The sequence below is a fragment of the Lagopus muta genome, chromosome 3 (genome assembly GCF_023343835.1).
Source record: "Lagopus muta isolate bLagMut1 chromosome 3, bLagMut1 primary, whole genome shotgun sequence".
Lineage (NCBI taxonomy): Eukaryota > Metazoa > Chordata > Aves > Galliformes > Phasianidae > Lagopus > Lagopus muta.
Window position 1 is genome coordinate 49,471,685 of NC_064435.1, and position 20,478 is coordinate 49,492,162.

Here is a 20,478-nt window from a genome sequence, read left to right on the forward strand (position 1 = left end):
CTCTGCCACAAAAAAGAGAAAAAAGAAAGAGAAAAAAGAAAAAAAGAGAGAGAAAGAAAAAAGAGTAATCATTTTAAAATATGTTTTCACCTCTCTTAAAGAGCAGTAGACATGATAAAGACAAACCACGACATAAGCCATCACTTAAATAAGCCACTTACAAATAAACTCTGACAGAAGATACCATAAATCATTAAACCAAACTTTCGGCAAATCCTGTTTGCATTCCTAAAGACACTGATGTAACTTCTACAGTTTGCAATCTGAAGTATGGCACAAATGATTGACTGAATTGGATTTTATCATACTTATTCCCACTAGAAAGGATGGGAAGTGCTAGGTAAAAAATTGTCACCGTTTCTCTTGTGAGCTATCAAATTCCGTTATCACATTAAACAGTCTTAGCTAAGAGGCTTTGAAAGGGCCTTGAGAAACATCTATCTGGATGGCAGCAATCTGTAGCATTCAGATACAGCTTCTCATGTCACTAATCTAGTCTGATTGAATATATTTCAACTGTTAAAATACTTTGTAGTGAATTTTGCAAATAGGCACTTTCTTTATCAGCTTTTTACCATCGAACTGTACTCTGTTTGGAAATTACTATCCCTCACCTTGCAAGAAACTGGAAGCCCCAAGAAAATATAGAATGTTTGAAGAAACTCAAGCATGCAGTGTGCCAGGGAAAAGAAAGACAGGCAAAGACCTTTAAGGTAGGTGTAAGTAGTCAACATTTATTTATGTGGTTCTACATGCCTGTCAGTTCTAATCCTTCAGAATGAAGGATTGGAACATGCAGCTTGTTGGGGTGGATGTAAAATACATCACTGCATAAGTAAAAGGGGTATGCAAGCAGGGCACCTATCCATCTCTCCGTTCTGAAGGTTATGGCTGGTTATATGGCCTGCATTTCTTCGGGAATTATTCTACTTGAAATCTATGTCTACAAAAATATCTTGTTGCACAGATGAGTGCCATCATCCATCTTTCCTGCACTCTTAATTTTGCATAGTTTTATAAGTTTTCTTCACCATATTGATCTCATTCCAGGTGTAGGCTACTGAGCAGCCCTGAGTTTTTCTCTGAAAGGAATTTCAAGGATTTGGGGCATGTTTACAGAGTTCTGAGTTTCTAGCAAATCCCAGTGGAGTTTACACCCACTGTCAGTCTGCTGCACAGCGAGATACAAATGAAACCTCAACTCCAGTACTCACTAATGATTTTTTAGCTCAGGAAATCACAGTTCTGTTAAAGGAGTAAAGAGAGTGAGTGGCTTTGTGCCTTTTGCCAAAATCCATGGCTTGTCTGTGTTTTTGAATATATTTGCCTTGAATGGATTTTCACAATAGACAAGGTGAAACTGCATCTCCTCCATTTTTACAGATGGCATGTGGAGAAACTGAGAGATTCATAGAATAACAACCTTCCTAGCACAGTCATAACTGATTAAATTCATTTCTTTTACAAATACAGTTGTACAAACAAAGATACAAATGGGGGTTCTGCTTTACAAAGTCTTCACTATGCCAGCATTCAATAAGCATAATAAAGATAATGTTACTTTTCATATCTTGATAAACATAGCAAGGGTTGGTGAAGTTTCTCACAGGAAGGCCACATATAAAACAGCTTCCTATTGAATTCTGAATAACTAATCTGATATCTATGTGATATCAGATTAACTAGTCTGATAACCCCAGAAAACTGAATAAATTAGGGAGGTAATTTTTTTTCTAAGAAATCAGAATACCAAACTGATAGGAAATATATGTAAAAGGTTATCTGAAGTAAGCCAAGAACAGAATCCAGAAGGTTACAATATTTTCTGCATTGTTCAGCAGTGTCTGCACCAAAGAATTCCAACCAGGCTTCAGTGACCAGTTTTGCTGATACATTCAGCAAAGCAACAGCTTAATTTTTGCCCTTTTTTGTGTGTATGCTTAGGGTAATAAAGCAGTAACTCAAGTGAATAAAGTAAATGCGACTTTAAAAACATAAAGAGCTGATGACGTGTAGTAACATTAAGCTTTTTATTGTGTCACATCTTGGAAGCAGAAAGGAGACTAGTCTCATTTGCAAATTAATATTTTAAAAAATGTAAGGCAATCCTCAATTCATGACAAGCAGACAATGTTGAAGTTTGTTCACTAACAATAGATTCATCATTTACTGAAAATATTTGCAGAGGACACAGTAATAGTTGTTCACAATAGCTTGCTGCACTCCAGGAAAACACAAAGTACCAGGGATAAAACATCACTGAATATTAGAGCATGTAAAATCTATGATAATATTATACTACAGAAGTTGAAGTCACATTCTTTGTAACATTCTCTGCCAGTTTTCAGTAGCACAGTCTTGTTTTAGTTCATCTGCCTTATTCAAACTCTGGACTAGGTAAGTTTACTAAATAAACACCCTGGAACTATCATGCTTGGGTTCAGATTCTTCATGTGCTCAATAGATTTACCCTCACTTTACTTCATCAGCAAATATCCCTAGCTCATTTTTATATATCTACATATGAATCCTATTCTATAATCACAATGAAAATGTGCAGTGATTTCCCTAAAATAAATGGACATAAATTAACCACTGGAATTAAAACACCAAATCCATTCCCATAGTCAGCAAGAAGTCTGTGTGATGTAATACCCAACTTACCTTATAATCCCTGTTCTGGAAGTGCTTTGTTAAAAATATGCATTAGCTGCAGCAACAATCCATATGAACTTACACAACAGACTTCACAGAGCTAACAGCTTAGAAAAATTATTCTTTTTTTTTTTTCCATAATTATACAGAGAAAAAAATTCAGCAAGTACAATACCAAATTTACACAATCCAATTAAGGTGTACATCATTATTACCAGCACATCTACAAATATGAATTTGCATTATTATTAGACTCTTTCACATTAAGAATAAATCCTCAGTACCATGAAAGACCACTGTCTTCTCTGAGAATTTGCTCTCTTTGCTTCTTCATATACTTGAGCAAAGCTCACTAATGCATCAATTACAGCAAAATGAGTTGGAGAGACTAAATTTTGTAAAAATCACAGGATCTTTAGCTTGGAAAAGACCTCTAAAATCATCTAGTCCAACTGTCAGCCCATCCCCCTCATGCCCACTAACCACATCCCTCAGTGCCACATTTCCATGGTTCTTGAACACCTCCAGGGATGGTAATTCCACCACCACCCTGGGCAGCCTGTTCCAATGCCTCACCATTCTTTATAAGACTTTTTTTTTTCCCCAAATATCCAGGCAATTTACTTTATTTAACCCAATCCATTTTGAATAGAAAAACATAGTAGATTTGCCTAATACATTCTCAAGAGCTCCCAGTTAGATATATTCTTCCATGAGTGCTTTATCACTTGAAAAGTTACCAACTTTTATTAATCGTTGCTCCATTCATGACCTGTCACCATCTTGATTACAGCTTTTGATTACCGAGAGGCTGCTACCATACGTACTTTTCTCTTTTCCAAACTAAAGAAACAATACTATAGTCTTTCCACAGTCCATTTTCTGAACCTCTCATTCTGAATTCTTGGCAGTTTGCATCTCTCCAACAGTTACTCCTCACACCACATCAGCACCAACTGGAGTAGAAAAATTTCTTAGATTCTGGACAGTTTTGTTAACGCATCCCAGAATAAGATTTGTTTTCTTTGCCAAGCTTACAGTTGAGTTTGCAATGCTAAGGTAAATAAAGATCCTTTTCTGTTGCACTGCTGCCTAATCAGTCATGAAAGAAAAGTATACTCCACTGAGGCCCACACATTGAGAGCAGATTATCTGTAAAACTGCTCGCTTCACAACTTTTTGCTGAATGCCCATAAACTTTTGACTTAAGGAAGATTCTGATGATTATTTTGTACCTCTGATTCGATAAACCTTTTCCAAATCACAATTCAACTTAACAAGCACTAGAAGATAAATGTAACCAGAAACATCTTAATTGAATTGAAATTTTCAGAGAACAAAGTGCTAAAGATCAAGTTCTGTCCTTTCCTCTGTCCAGACAGGAAAGAGCTTCTCTGCCAAACATTTTCTGCTGTGGCTTATGTGCATCCAGCATTATTAACAAGAGCCTTATTGCACTAGAAGCAAAGGAATTTAACTCCTGCAGTCTGCCCTGGGCTAGATGGTGGGCTAATTAACAATTGGTATTGGAAACCAGTATCACACTGAATATTCTTTCTGTCCAGCTATGTCTTTAAAGTATAGAAATTTTTGCATCATGTTAGCCTATCAAGAATCTGCCCAGAAGTTGCCACAGTATTTACATGAAAGTGAAAGAGCCAAGAATTGACAAATAGGCAGGCTGCCAAGGAACAACAAACCTGCTAGAGCATGAAATTAGTTCTTGCTCACCAAAATCTTGTTCCACACGTCGAGGAGTCTAAATTGTATTCACTGGTTTAGGAGCATATCATTTTCAGGATTTTTTTGTTGTGTTTTTTTTTAAAGTATCATGTATAATCAATGAATGTTAAGATGTTATAATTACGAAACAAACAAGAGAGTTTGGCAAAGCAGATTATAACAATAAAAAAGAGAATAGATAGAAAGTTTACCTGTATCCTAGGCTTACTTACAAAACTCCAGTAGAGTGGATCTCCAAAACAGACCCTTCCCCACTGGCAGTCAGCTCTTAAATGGGTCTTGGAGAGGTGGAGCCAGGCTCCACCCCTCCCTGCAGCACAGGTGAATTGCCTTCACCTGTGGTCCTGTGGCTGACCTGTGGTCCTGTGGTGGTGATCAATCAGAGGTTCAGGCCGTGATTCAGCAATTCCCATACATATCACAGTAAGTATTTTCCCAAAGTCACTTTAATCTTGGGAAAATTTTCACCTCAACTTGAGATAAATACTGTTAGTTACACCAGTGTCTTGCCAGTTTTGCTGATGTACAGCCTTGGAGACATTAGCTTAGATGAATATGACAGTAGCACTGGCAGTGTGATCGGAGAAATCTGTTATTCAACATTTAGTACATGTCCTAATTTTAAAGAGGCAAAACATTGCTGTTTGATTAATGTTTGATTTAAACCAACCTTATTTTCAACTTTTACTATGACTATCTTAATAACAACTCATCCAGTGCTTCTTTCCTGGAACTCATTTTCAACCTGAGGCGACAGTCTTATAAAGTGAAAATCATGTCTGGGTTTGACCCTAATTAAATTTGCATGCCTAAATCCGCAGCATTAGGCTTCACAGTCAGTATAATAAAGTGGAATTTATGAACCAAGTACCTGTTAGCTCTCTCATGATTTTAAATTTATAGTTATTACTTGCAAATTCTAAAGGGCCTGAGACTGCAAAAAAAAATTGGAGGTGTAGTTGACCTGATCATTTCTGTACTGTGACCCACTATCATAACTTAAAGTGTGACTGCATCTTTTCTACACTATTTTCTATTACCCTCATAGGGATTGAGCATACCCCCATCTGACAGTACACTCTACTGACACTAAGCTGAGAGGTGCAGTTGACACAACAGAAGGGAAGTGAACCATTCAGAGGGACTTGGACATGTTCAAACAGTAGGCACACAAGAATCTAATGAGATTTAACAAGGACAAATGCAAGGTGTAGCACTTGGATCAAGATAACAGTACAGACTGAGAGAAGAATTCACTGAAAGCAGCCCAGAAGGCCAAAAGTACTCTGGGCTGCAGCAAAAGAGGAGTAGCCAGCAGACAGGGAAGGGATTGTCCCCCTGTACTCTGCCCTTGTAAGGCCCCATCTGGAGTGCTGCATCCAAGCCTGGGGCCCACAGTGCAGAAAGGATGTGGAGCTTTTGGAATGGGTCCAGAGAAGGGTGACAAAGACAACTGAATTGTTGGAGAACCTCTCCTATGAAGGTTGAGGGAGTTGGGCTTTCTTAGCAGAGGAATTGGAACTAGGTAATCTTTAAGGTCCTTTTTAACCTAAGCCACTCTATGATTTTCCCATATGACATTAAGAGAGATCCCTCAAGTCTGCTGGCATCTTCTTGTGATCACAGACCAAGCCTTATCAGCAAGCAGTAGCACTACAGGGTGACTGTGAAACATATTTTTCACTTAGTTAATTGAAGCTTGTCAGCATCCATCATATATAAAAATTAAATGTATGTACATAAGGCTTTTTTTTGCTTTCCTAAAATATATGCTTTTAATATCACAGTGAACAACTGTATTAGATGAAGTTAAACTTTTAATAAAAGTGGACATTTTCCATTACTTGAAAAGCTATTTCAAGTTGAAGAGTTTTTGCACCTCAGCACTACCAGCTTCCCAGTTATACAAAGCCACGTGCTTTTCCCAGAAGTAAAATATTTTCTTTCAAGCAGGTACAAAGCCATATAGCCCTGTATCATCAAGTCATCCTAGGTGGAAGGGAGGCCTTTCCCTCAGCTTGGTGGAATGGGGATGAGGGGATGATTTGCAACTGGTGCAGCACCTAAGACAAGCAAGACTTGAAACTCTTGTCAGCAGAGATGATGGAATGGTCCTCTCCAATTTAAATGATTAACTGGGAAATATCCATTGTAATTTTTTTTGTTTGTTTCTTTATTTTCTTCCCCCAGTCATAACTGCTTAATATACTAAAGAGGTGGTATTCTGTTTTTTGAAACAAGAAAAAATGTAATCTACTAAAATTTTTGCCTAGGCATTTTACTCCGAAAAACAAAGTAAAATTGTGGATTACCTTCATTTGTTTATTTTAATTTTCTAGTCTTTACACAGAGGTTAACAAATGCATGGGACACCTCTTGTGTTTCCATAGTTCAAAAATTAAAAAGTCAGCTATTGCGCATTTTCAATGTTTTAAATTCTTACACTTCCAAACCCTCTCTATTTTAAAGCAAATATCTTTGTGAAAATCAAAGGCATCTGTGTCACACAGGGTAAGTTCTTGAAAGCATAATTTCAAGGACACAAAATACAAAAAAAAACCAATATAACTACAAAAAATAGTATTCTTTATGTATTACCATTAATTCTCAATAACCTAGCCATCCACATGGAATTTTAATCAAGTGTCCTGGAAGTATTTTGCCTTTGGCTTGAAAACAAGAATGATGGATGCCTCAGCACAAAGGGCTGCTGTGGTGGAACCCAGCAGCAGCTCAGCACCACACAGCCATTTGCTCACTGCCCCTTTGGTGGGATGAAGAAGAGAACCAGATACAAAATAGAACTCATGGGTTGAGATAAAAACTATTTACTAAGACAGAAGATGAAAATGGAAACAAAAAAGACAATAACAACAATATATATCGTCACAGTACCATTATTCTTCACTCACCAACTGATGCACAGCAACCCCCAAGCAGCAACCAGTACCCATCCAGCTGCCCACAACTTTTATACCCTTCTGCAGGTTGTCCCATGGCATTGCAGAAACATTCTCCACCCCTAGCCTAATTCAGGCACCTGTCCTGACTCGGTCTTGCACTATCATGGTGGTAGATCTTCCCATCCAGCAGCCTGGCCCAGACCAGTTGTGCTCTCATCCTTCAGCAGCAAGTAAGCATTGGTGCACTGTCAACACTGTTTGGGCTGAAACAAGACTTTTTTTTTTTTTTCTTTAAAAAAAAAAAAAAGAAAATCCCAGCAGCCTGAAGACCAGCCTTGAGAACTGAACCCTTGAATTCACAATTCAGCAGCCCTACTGTGAGACTCTCGCACATTTTGCATTCCATTCTGAAACACCCCAAATATTTTTGTTGATTTACTGTGAGAAATGGAGCAATTATTTAGGCAGAGGTGCAGTGTGAAGTACCCATTTCTCATTGTTCTCAAGAACAGAGGAAATTTAAATGCTGCTCAAGTTTTAAAGACAGGGCATGTAGCATTGGTTGTTACTACATTGTAAATAAAAGGATTTTTCTACTTTGGGGCAAACATCTCAACCTTTTCCCTGCCACTACAGCACTAAGTAGCCCCTTTCTATTCCCTTTTCCTATTACTACATCAGGAGTTTCAGTCTGCCAGACAGAACAAAACCTATATTTCTTAACGTCCACTCTTAACTGTGGATGTGGTAGCACAGCAATAACAGACCCTTTCAACAAGAAGCTGCAATAAAAAGATCCTGAGTGAGTATATGCATATCACTGGAGCATCACTGTGGCAACCTGTGATCTATGCTAAGACATGCCAAATTCACTTATCCCCCATCAGTCATTGTTTGCACCTACTGCTTGGGGCAGAACGGCTGGAAACTGAACAGAGGAAAAGGATCTGGGGGAATGTTAGCTGACATCCAGCTGACCGTGAGCCAGCAGTGAGCCCAAGTGACTAAAAAGGCCAACGGCATTCTGGCTTGTATAAGAAATACTGCTGTCAGCAGGAGCAAGGAAGGTGATCATCCCCCTCTATTTGGCACTGGTGAGGCTGCATCTTGAATTCTGTGTTCAGCTTTGGTCCCTCACTATAAGAAAGACATTGAGACCCTGGAGCTTGTCTAGAGAAGGGCAGCAAAACTGGTGAGGGGTCTGGAACACAAGTCTTTAGGAAAGCAGATGAAGAAATGGGAGCATTCAGTCTGGAGGAGACTCAGAGGTGACCTAATAAGGTCTTTCAACAGCTCTCTACAACTGCCTGAAAGGAGATTGTGGTGAGGTGGTGAGTCTCCTCTGGCAGGTAACAGCAATAGAATGAGAGGTAATGGAATCAAGTTGCACCAGGGGAGGTTCAAGTTGGATGTTAGGAAGAATCTTCTCAGAAAGAGTGGTGAGGCATTGGAACAGGCTGCCCAGGGAGATGGTAGATTCACTATTGCTGGAGGTCTTCAAAAAAAAAAAGTGGAGACGTGGCACTGAGGAATACGGTCAGTGAGCATGGGAGCGGTGGGCTGATGGTTAAAATGGATGATCTTAGTGGTCTTTCCAACCTTAATGATTCTATAACACTATTGACACACTATAGAAAAGTAGTTGTCATGTAATTTAGCTTGAAGTTGCAGACATTTCTTCTATTAGATGTGTCCCAATCATTATCATGAAATACAAGAAAAATAAAGCAGTCCCTAACGTGATCACTTCTAAGTAGAGAGTTCATCCATTTCAATCTGCTGTTTGTATTTTCTGCGTAACTTCAGCAGTGATAAACTTCTGGTGGATATTGGCAGACACGCTGTAAACCTGCTTAAAGGAAGATAAATTGTCATAGGACTTGATACTTGTCAGCCTTAACTTTCATTTTTCCTTTTATGTGCTCATTAACAGCTCAGTTCCGCATGACCAAAAAAAAAAAAAAAAAAATCTATATACTCTCTGACATTCTATCAACTTTTAGCAAAATTAGTGATTAATATCCAAAAATAAGCCTTAGAAAATGCCCGAGTTTATTCACAAGTCATGGAGTTCTAGATGCATGGTAGATTTGCTTTCCACTTGTAAAGATTCTTTTTATACTGTAAATAAGATATGTTATCCCATAAATGCAAATTGAGCAACTTGTGCAATTTAAAAAGAGCATATTTGTGTCTTACTGAACTATTACATTAGTTAGCAAATACTGAAGGAATAAATGAACAATTGTCTGCAGATAAATGCAAATTCACAGCTAATTCTCCCGAAGTCAGTGGAGTTAAATTGATCCCTCCTATTCCCATCAAAAAGTTGAACTCTGGCATATTTTAAAGGGCATTTTCTGGTAGAAGTCACTTAGCATGCACTTCAGCAACTCAACAGGCTGAAGCAGATGGATGGAATCCTAGAAATTTCAACAGCATGTATTTCACAACCCCAAGTTAAACCAGGGTTTCCACAGATCCTGACAAATCAAAGTGCCTTCACTGCAAATTTCTGCTATCTAGCCACTCTCAGCCAATAAAGTAGAAACAACCTAATCATCAGAGGCATTAGCAGGCAGTTACAACCCTTTTTTGCCTCCCTTCTTACAAAATGCAAGATATGAACAAAGGGGAACACTAGAAAGCCAAGTAAAATATATGAATGGTGAGGCACAGAGGATAACAAAGCAGGCATTAGTCATTCACGCATTTGAATGAGAAAAGCTTGTAAGGGAACATTGGACAAAAAAAAAAAAAAAAAAAAAAAAAAAAAAAAAAAAAAAAAACCTAGTGGGCTTTTTAGCCATCTTATTAGTAGTGAAGTGACTTCAGGAACAGATTTTCTCCCTTCAGTAAAGCAACTTTCAAACAAGGATGGTGTAACTTGATTGATTGGCTTTCCAGGCATAAGCATTATTCTGGAGCTGGAAGTTCATCAATTCACTGAAGTGCTTTTTGTCTAGATAATCCTGGTTGGATCCAGTATAACAGAGAGACCCAGCAAGGACTGATTGCACTCTCCTGCACCCTGTGCAATGATTGCCTGAGGAGGAAGCAGTGGAGGAGCAGCACAGAAGCAACATGGTTTAGCAATACTTAATCAGATCTACAACGTCTAACAATTAAATCAAGGTGAGAGAAGTTCTTTCAAATAACTTGCATGGGTTCTACAACACCTTTGCAGCCATTCAAGTAAATAAAAGCTTATACAAACAAATACGATAAAGGAGGCATAGGACATAAACGTCTTCAAGGTCGTTTTGGAGAAAAACAGAACGATAGAAATGCGAGAAGAGTAGAGGGGAAAATTAAGTTCCCACGTTAGGAAGATCCGTTCTTAAACAGCTTTTTAACCTTTATTCTGATGCGGGAATGCAGAGCGGGACTCAATCTCACTGCACAATAAATGAGCTCAGGGAAAGGAATTACCTTATGCTTGCAGAACAACTTTCAAACCTGAGATTTCATAAAAGGAACTGAGCAGGGAATAACTCTGATGGATTCATTGCTGTATTAATTGATAATTTAAAAAAAAGCATCAAAAGCTAACAAGTTTATCAGTTTTGCTGAAAGCTCAAATTTACTTTGCCTACACAAAGCAACTGCAGCATCTTCATGAAGATGACTGGTAGGGAAAGCACAGAAAAGACAGGATAAATCAGCTGTGGCCATTACCCCACAGTAGTCAGTCCTTTCCACAACCCACAAGGTTGAGCTGCTCACAGAAAGCCAAGATCTGGCCCAGCAGCAGAAAAGACTCATCGCCTTGCACCACCCATTCAGTTGCCCTATGAACTTGTGTTAAAGCAACCCCAATTTTCACAGAGATACTCCAGCTACTAAAAAAAATGAGCACAGATACATCTAAGCTTTTTTTATCCTGACTTACAGCTTCACCAAATTATCAGTCACATTACAACTCAATGCCGAGTGCTATACCCACCGTAAAGTGCCTCTGGGTGCTGGGATCAGGCTCTGAGATATCACTCAAATACATATAAATAATGGGAGGTTTGATTGATGTGTACCTGAGATTCATGCCAACTAAGAAATTATGATTCCCACAAGCTGACCTAACCAATCTCATCTTGTAAAACTTCAACACCTTAATTCTCTATGGTCAGAAAGAGTTGCCTCGAGGACAGCAGGTGTCTAACCCCTTTAGAAAAAAATTAAAGGCATAGAAGAAGGCAATCTCCATCAGAAGAGGCTTGTGTGAGAGTGCTGTAAATACCAACAACTGATCAACACACTGATAGTTGTAAATTTCCAGAGATGCATTTTCTAAGCCCTCAAGGAACGGGGAGAAATATTTACAACAGTAAAATGTTTTTAATCTTAATCTTCAGTCTACTTAGCATGCTTTCATGGGATTTTTCTGTCACATAACTTTGCATTCTCAGGAAAGAAGAAACACTCTGTAGTTTTTGATGCTAACATTCTATCAGAAGTAGCAAGAGAAAAAAAATCGAAGTTTAGGACCCTCCAGCCAACACCGAGCTCAACATTCTCTCCACAAAATGTCTAAGATGTCTAAGAAAAAAGAATAAAATTTCCTCTGCTTCATTCCTTTGTTGTCCCATTATAAAGGTAGATTTCAATCATTAAAATTTCACCTAGTTGGGATTTGTTATCTTTTGCATTAATCATTACATCACAAATTCTTTTATTATTATCAAGCCCCATTGCTTTTTAGTTTTCAAAATACATTTGTATCCTCTCTTAGGAATTTAGTGAACTGTTTTACTTTAGCACAATGGTACCTGCAAAGGCAACGTACCTGGATGCATGCAATGTGGCTTCTGTGTAAGGTGACTTTCTAGATGGATAATCTAAAATTTAATGTTGAGTGGAACACCGTAAAGAACTAAGTGCATTACACTAAAGCCTCAACAGCTCACATCTACCAAAGAAAATGCAGAAGCCGTAGTTCCAGACGGCTCCTACTACACAGTTATGTTGGAGTGTGCTGAATCCTGCCACATAGTAGAAGGGAGGTTGCTGCAGTTCCACTCTCCCAAGTCCAATCAGTAGTAAAGTTGACTATATATTCCCAACAGGCATACATGTACATACGTAGATACAAACACAGCACATATGCATACGCAGATTGCCAGTCACTCAGATCAACAAAGACAGACAAATGCAAGCAACACTAACAGGTTAATCCTGTTAACTGCTCCAGCTGATCAGAATGAAAACTGCAAGTGGAAAATAAAAATTCATATACATACATAAATGCAGTGTGATTTCTTCAGTAACTAGACACTCAATCTGTCTAGTAACTGGCCCCTGGATCTCAGGTCTCCCACTTCACTGGCACTTGGGCATAGGAGCCCCTCAGGTCCACAGCTCCAGTTACGCACGCGCACGCACACACACACACCCCTAGTAGGGACCCCTTCAGCAACTGGCCTAGACTCCCAGCCTACCCAGTAGCAGGCCCAGTTCTTCTCATCTTGTGCACAGATGCACTCTCATGTAGTTAGTGTCTTAGGCAACATGTGCACCCCCCAGACTTCCCATTAGTTGTGCTGGATCTCCTGGCCCTCCAGCAGCCAATCACAGACCTTGTGATCTCTACAGTATCCATCTCAAAAATATGGCTGCTTTAAAACTTGGCTCCCAAGTCTCTCATCCCACACTGACATACAGACCCACACAACACGTACACACTCCAGTCTCTCCAGCCAAGCACACGGGACACACTAGCCTGTGTCCCATGGTCCTCTATCCAACAATTAAGACCTTCACATTCAAAGCATATAGATCCCATCACCCAGGAAAGCAGTTTAGTAAGAAAACAAGACAGACTATACTGATGAGGCACACAGCATGGAAAGACAAGCATACTGACAAGTTTACAGCCAACTGACCTCTTCTGTCCTCTTATGCCTCTTTTTTACACTACACTTGTTTTCTCATATCACCTTGATTTCTCCCACCCTCCACCCCCTCCTTTTCCAGCCTTTGCCCTTCCTCTTTCCTTGTCTTTGGCCATTCATCTATGGGATCTTTCCTCATAATCCCTAACTGTTCTCCTACGTCCCATGCAAGATCCCACAGCCCTTTAGGCAGCCAAGCTTGAGAGCCTCTCCAGTAGCTCTTAGTGATGGGCGTTATCCTTGTCCTGTGGGCAGATGGCTATCATGAGATGCCTTTTGGAGGGACTCATTTTCTACCAAGGTTGCCCCACCTTGTTCCTTTGTTTCTGGGAAAAGGAGGGTAATCACATAGCCTAATAAGTTGAGTGGGAACAAGTATCTTGTGGCCCCGCTACTTAACCCACATGAAGACACAAGAGGTGTATACATTTTCCATATCAGGGAGAAAATGTAAACTCAGAATTCACTATTTTTCTCAATTTTGCCAAAAAAAATTGGGAATTTCTTCGCATACCATAACATTAAGTGATTGTCTCAGACTCCTTTCACACTTTCAGCTCATCAATCTCCTGCCTTTTACTGTAAACTGCAAACAGCTCTGCCTCCAGGCTTTCCACAAGTTGCAAGGGTCTTAAGGTTTATTTTGGTGTTCCCTCATCAGCAATAAATATTAATATCAGTGGAAGCATAGCAGAGATGTTAAAGGAAAATATTTAAGAAATGAAAATCTTTGGAGGGTATTGATGCATTTTCTGAAATGGGAAAGCTTCTATCACAATCAGGCAGAAACTGATTCTAGGAACAGACAACTTTCTTCAGTGATTTATTGCCAACCAAATATGTTCTGGAAGTTTGGCTCTCTTTTTTGAAAGTGTCTGAAGAAATTATACAAATCCACAAAACATAGAAGGATGTAGTGAGGCAATGAAGACCGTACCATTTACTATCTAGGCATGAAAACAAAGTCATAGCTATCCAATTCCAGCATCAGCTTTTTCTCTTACCCATTCTCCTTTTCCATCCTTTGAACTTGCAATCTTGACTACACAGTAGCTGGATCTCAGAGCTTTAGAGAGATTTCAGACGCGCCTCTCCCCCCATTACCTGTCACAGCAATCTGGCAATAAGGCACTCTATTCAGAAACTGCAGATGTAGGTTCAGACTAACTCAAGCTAAGGAGATTAACCCAAATCTCCCACTTCCTGTGCTCTAACAATCTGATTTATAAGTAAACCTTATCACTTTATCTTTCAGGAAAAAATGTGGTTGCTGACCATAAAGTTGTTATTTGTGCATTAGTCATAGTCTAAGCATACTTACTGGGCCAGATTCTAGAAGCAAGGTAGGCTTTAAACTCAAATGGTAATAACCATGATTTCATTTTTTAATTACTACAAAATCACCTGACAGTGGCAGAACTAAATATATGGAATACAAGCAATATTGTGCAGTCATTAACTGGATTCCCTTTCTACTTCCCAGACATGTATCACTGCTATCCTCAGTATAATGAAGAACGCATTCCAGTGGAGCAAAGCTGCTACGTAAGCCTCTGAAACGGTTGCTTGCTTCTGAGGCAGCAAACCAGCTCTCTTGTCTGGATTTGGACATCAGTGATACATGCTTCACCAAGAACAACACCCATTACTGGATACAAAAACTCAATTGAAAATCAGACCTGACTTTTCAACAGAATGGGGATACCTCAAGAACATACCTGCAATTAAAATACCAACTAAATTTTATAGGCATGTAGATATTAATCTTTAGGCTGAAAGAACCAATCATTAACCTGCAAAGATGTGTGCTGCAGTAACTTTACTATTCTGTGTTGTTCTTTCTTAGCCTGGACTTCGGCACTCTCTGTAAGACCCCAAACTATGTATGCTCCATTTTCCTTATCTGCTGACAGGACAAAAGCACTGACAGAAAAACAGGAAATGCAGAAAGAGCTCTACCATGATACTCTCCACAAACATGCCAAGGTGCATTTCCCCCTAAATTCTGCATTGGCCCAATTTCCAAGAAATCTTTCAATTCCCACAGCAGAGGCTTTTACATCATCGTGATGCTTGCAAGTTTGAGCACTAGTTGTTTACTTTCTGCACAAGAGACATGGCTATTCTAATCTGCATCACATTCCTTGCATTGTTTTAGGTTCAGTTATCTGAGATTCTGGTTTTGGAAAGGCAGTTTTCCACCAGGGGGTTTGATGCCCACTGCTTCCTCTGTGGATCTGTGCCCTCATGCTGAGAAAAAGAAAAAAATCTATCAACTTAATCTAATAGAAGGAATGGTCTCCTGACCTGATCTTTCATCTAGAAAAATATCAGGTAATTAATTCAAATAGCCCCAGGAGGGGTAGCTAGGTGCAATCAAACATACTGCTATCTTCAATCAGTGATATTAAAATATGTATTTTATCAAGATGACCAACCATGTGAGCTGCTACACAAAAGCTGGAATAGCAGCACTAAACTCTTTACAAAAGCTGCAGCAGATTACAGCAGTAGGATCATTGCAAGTTTATGTTAGAGGAAAAAGAACAATTGTGGGCTCCCTGATCAGCTTTTAGGAGAATTCTAAATAATAATACTAATGTTAGCTGCGTGCTAGCATATCATGAACCATGTGAGCCAAGAACTAAGGTTATTTGATGTAGAGAAGATGGTACTGTGGGAGAAAAAACAATTGTGAAATGTAAGGGTTTTTTGCCACTTTATCTTTTTGTTTGTTTCCAAGACTAAGTTCTCACAACCAAGGCATGGTTTCCTTATCTACAAGCAGAAGTTTATGGGCATAGCAATTAGTTTGGGTTCGATTTTGCCATCCTGACTTTGAGGATGACGGACATTTTAACAGCCACACATGCTTTTACGGCGGCGCGCAAACAGCCAGATGCTAATCTCCCGCACTACATCCATCTTGAAAGCCACTCTCTACCTTAAACAATATCAAGCCACGCATCTGCACAGCACATGCCTCCCAACTTGGCTTTTGTTATGCCGAACCCAATCGTGACCAGGGGCCAATGCCTGGAGCGGATCGGTGGCAGATCAGCAGCCGGACCTCAAGTAGAGGAGGGCACTCCGTGCGGATCAGTGCCGCACCTCTCAGCCCGCACCCGGAGCTGCTGCCCAGCCTCAGTCCCGCAGCACAAACCCCGCTCACCACTCCACGAACAAAGAGGATGCGTGCAGCCGAGCTGCTCGCACGGAGGGCAGCGCACCGGGCAGAACCACGTGCGAAGAAAGAAAACTTCTGCAACTTGTCTCCATTACATCCCCTCCCGCGGTCTGGATCCCTTCTCATCCCTCGATCTGGTTCGCATTAACGAAGAGCGCGGCATCCCTCGGCTCTGCCTTACCCCGGGCACGCAATGCTGCGGCCCCCGGGGGCTCTGCTGCTACGGGGCGGCCCCAGAGAGAGGATACCGGTCGTGCCCCCAGCCTGCCCCGTCTCCGCGCCTATTCACGGTCCCCACAAAGGGAGAGGGCGGCCCCACCGCAGCCGCGGGAGAAGAAAGGGCACCGGGAAAGAGAGGAAAGAGCAAAGGAGGAAGAGCGGATGAAAGGATGGCCAAGAGGAAGGACAGGCGCACGCTGCGAGCACCCCAGAAACCTCTCCCAGCCCCGGGATGCGGTGCGAACGAACTCTGACGCACCCCCATCCCTCAAGTCCGCGCCCTCACCTCGGGGCTGGCCACGTCCCGGCGCCCCGAGCAGTGCAACCGCCGCCAGCAGAACCAGCAGCAGCCGCCGCCCGCCGCTGCCCGTCACCATCGCTGCTGCAGCCGGTAGAGACTCTCCGCTGCCCGCCCCGCCGAGCGCGCCCGTCTTATAGGCTCCCCCCGGCCGCTCCGCCCCGCTCCCGCACCCATGCACACCCACGGAGCCCCATCGAGGTGCCCCCTCCCCGCAGCTCTCCCAGCTGTGATCGCTGAGCGCCCGAAAAAGTTCTGGAGAGTCGCAATGAATGAGCTGGTGCTCTGCGGGAGCGTGGTGGGGAGGGAGATGGGGACGGTGCGAAGCGTCTGGGCAGGGCGGGGGAGGCACTGCTAAGCCAAGGCATTGCGCAGCGTTCCTATGTGACTGACATCGCCAAGGGCTTGAAAAATTGAGGCTTTCCTTGCGAGTGCGTCCCCCAGAGCTGTGAGACCTCATACCGTGCCGATGTGTTCCACTCCGCGCACACATAGTAGTGCAGCCATGTTTGTCAACTAAAGGTTTATCTCTCCCAAGGACTGCCTGCTTTTGTCCTGCGGAAAGGCTTTGCGGCTTTAATGATCAGCTGCTTCCGGAACTTATACAGAAACAGGTTGAAGAAATTCAAGACAGAGCTGTTCCCAGGTATTTCATTTAAATTCCATGCACACTTTGCTTCCTTGTTTTAAGGGCTGTCACACAGCTCGTCCATGCAGCACCCCACAAGGACTATCCCATATATGCCGCAGCAAGAAACAGCACTTTTTAGGAAGAGAATTGCGTGCCCAAAATGAGTTAGTTGATTTGGAGGAACTTTAGAATCACAGATTGGCATGGATTGGAAGGGATCTCAAAGCCCATCCAGTCCCACCCCATGCCATGCACAGGGCTGCCCCCCAGCAGCTCAGCTGCCCAGGGCCCCATACAACCTGGCCTTGAGCACCTGCAGGGATGGGGCACCACAGTTTCTCTGGGCAGCTTGTTTCTAGCCAAAAGACACTGTCCCTCAAATGGAAAACATCACTGAGAATACATGCTGGTTGTTGTTGTTATTATTATTATTATTATTAAAGAAAATACTGGATTGTTCTGCTTTTTAAACTAAATTGTAAAATAGCCTGTAAGCTGTGTGAGCAGAGTTAGACTACAAGTGTGTTCCTCCCATGGTGGGGAGCTGCTTATGGAGCTCAAGCTGCAGCTTGGGCTTTATTGATATGTGTAAATAAACTCAGGAAAATAGTAGTAACGTATATGTTTATCATAAAATAAAGCTATTTCTTATTGTGTAACTCAAGAGTTATAAGTTATACTAGAGAATGCATGACAATGTTTATAGTCAAAACATACAAACAGGAAAAATCCCCAGGTCAAGGAGATAAAAATGAAAATGTTCTGCCATAAAACGGTATCAAAGGCCTTCAAGCCTACAAATAAATAACACTCCACATCTGTCCCTTCCACTGGATCTGTCCTCTGCATGCACCAGGAATGTCTTAAATTTCAGGACAGGCAAGAAGGAGGAAAGCAAAACATCTGCAGAGAGAAAAGTCAACAAATTTCAAGAGCCAATTGTCATTTTTTCTAAAATTGTCGAGGTCAGGTTAAGAAACCCTCTGTGAGGGATTGCAAGTATACCAGTTGGGATCCAAGTACAAAGGGAAGAGAAAGAGTAGCATCTGTGCAGCATAAAATCCCACCAGTTTGCAGCTTCATAATTGGTTTAACCATTTGGTCAAATTCCAACACACTGAAGTGTACTTCCTTTCATGCATGTAATGAGTAAATTCTAGTTCTTTTCTATGTGTGTTTATCCTCATCAGAATATTCTGCAAGAAAGACATGGAGGTCCTGGAGCCCATCCAGAAAAGGGCAAAAAAGCTGTGAGGGGGCAAAAAAGTCTTATGGGGAGTGGCTGAGGGAGATGGGATCATTCAGTCTGGAGGAGGCTCGGGGGAGACCTTATTGCTCCCTATAAAGGGAGGTTGCAGTGTGGTGGGGGTCAGTCCCTTCTCCAAGGTAACAGCTATAGGACAAGAGGGAATGGCCTCAAGTTGTCCCAGGGGAGGCTGAGGTTGGATATCAGGAAAAATCTCTTCTCAGAAAGAGCAGCAATGCAGCGGCACAGGCTGCCCAGGGAGGTGGTGGAGTCACTGTCCCTGGAGGTCCGTGTTGATGTGGCACTGAAGGACATCATTTGTGGCATGGTAGAGGATTTTAGTGGTCTTTTGCAACCTTAATGATTCTGTAATACTCTGATCCAGCTCTGGACTGTAGCAGCAACTTCATTTGTTAAAGTTCAACTAAGCCTCTGTATACAAATTGTAACAGAAAATTATACACCACAAGTAGTCTGTGGAACTACATCACTTCCAAACATATTTATGCAGTCCCCAAAGACCATATGTATTAGCTGACACCCTGAGCCCTGCTACATCATATATGCCCAACATAAATAGTAATACAAACAGTACAATAACATAAATAGTGCAAATTAAAAGGGCCAAGAGACTTTTGTATTTTAAAACAATTGTTACTGCTCCAACTTCATTAAAAGACAGAAATTTCAGTAAAGTTAGGAAGGAAAATTTCTGAACACCTCACTGTCACCTGTTTTACTAACAAAAATTAACTCCAAAATAAAACAGAGTTTGTCATACAGTGTAAGAAAATAAGTTACTTGTAAATACCCAGATAATGGTCAGAGATGTGGTTACAGGAAATCTCTTAAAATCTTGTTTTCTCTCTTTATAACTTTTGTCAGTTAGATTTGCCTTAAGCAGTTGGTGTTTCAGTTGTGAAGGAATGGAAAATACTAATATTTAGGAGTAGGCAGCCCAAAGTGAGTGTGTTAATTTAGCCATCTGTGGATAACAGCCTACTGATAAAAAAAAAAATATGGCCTTTGGCAAAAACAGAGTTTTGGGATAATTCAGGCTGAAGAAAGACCAAATACACAAAGTCTGAATGTAATCTCTCTGCTGTCCTGCACCAAAGCAAATGCCCAGTGAACACCAGATATGTTTTTTCAGGCTTTGTCTGGGTTGCTGTTGCTGTGTTAATGCCAAGCTATTGTGCTAGGGCAGGTTCCCTCAAGGCCCCTTGGGAACATAAAGTCACCTCCTGACCCTGAGGGCAGCAGGGCACACAGAGCCAGCTGCAGTTCTGCAATGTTCCTCAGCCAAAGCAATGCTTCAATAACGTGCACATCCTAGCAGCCCATCTTTGCTCCCACCCTACTTCCACTGATTCTTTCTCTTCACTGCAAACCACCATAGGATAGAATAATTAAGGTCAGAGAAAACAACTAAGGACTAAGATCATCCAGTACAACAACCATCAGCTCACCACCACCACACCCACTAGTCTACAACCCTCAATACCCCATATACACCATCTACATGTTTCTTGAACATTTCCAAGGACAATGACTCTACCACCTCCCTGGGCAGCCTGTGCCAGTGCCTGACCTTTGAAGAATATTTGGTACAATATTTGCTCAAAGTGCAGCAGGGAAATCTAAATAGCATGGCAAATAAGGTACATTGATCTAACGAGGCGATAATCCTACCTAAAACCTACATCTA

General features: G+C 41.2%; 1 protein-coding gene across 3 annotated transcripts in view; it reads right to left on the reverse strand.

Annotated features, from left to right (window-relative positions):
- The window catches only part of LAMA1 (laminin subunit alpha 1), a 101,121-nt gene extending 83,173 nt beyond the window's left edge, over positions 1 to 17,948 (reverse strand). The window contains exon 1 of one of the 3 annotated variants that reach the window (XM_048938524.1): positions 16,882 to 17,948. In XM_048938524.1, coding sequence (XP_048794481.1) covers positions 16,882 to 17,386 — 505 coding nt within the window. In that variant the 5' untranslated portion in view covers positions 17,387 to 17,948. Of the gene's footprint in view, positions 1 to 4,589; positions 4,662 to 16,881 lie in introns of those variants that run through there. The other 2 variants (XM_048938525.1, XM_048938526.1) reach the window with 2 other exon arrangements.
- Between the last annotated feature and the right edge of the window lie 2,530 nt (positions 17,949 to 20,478).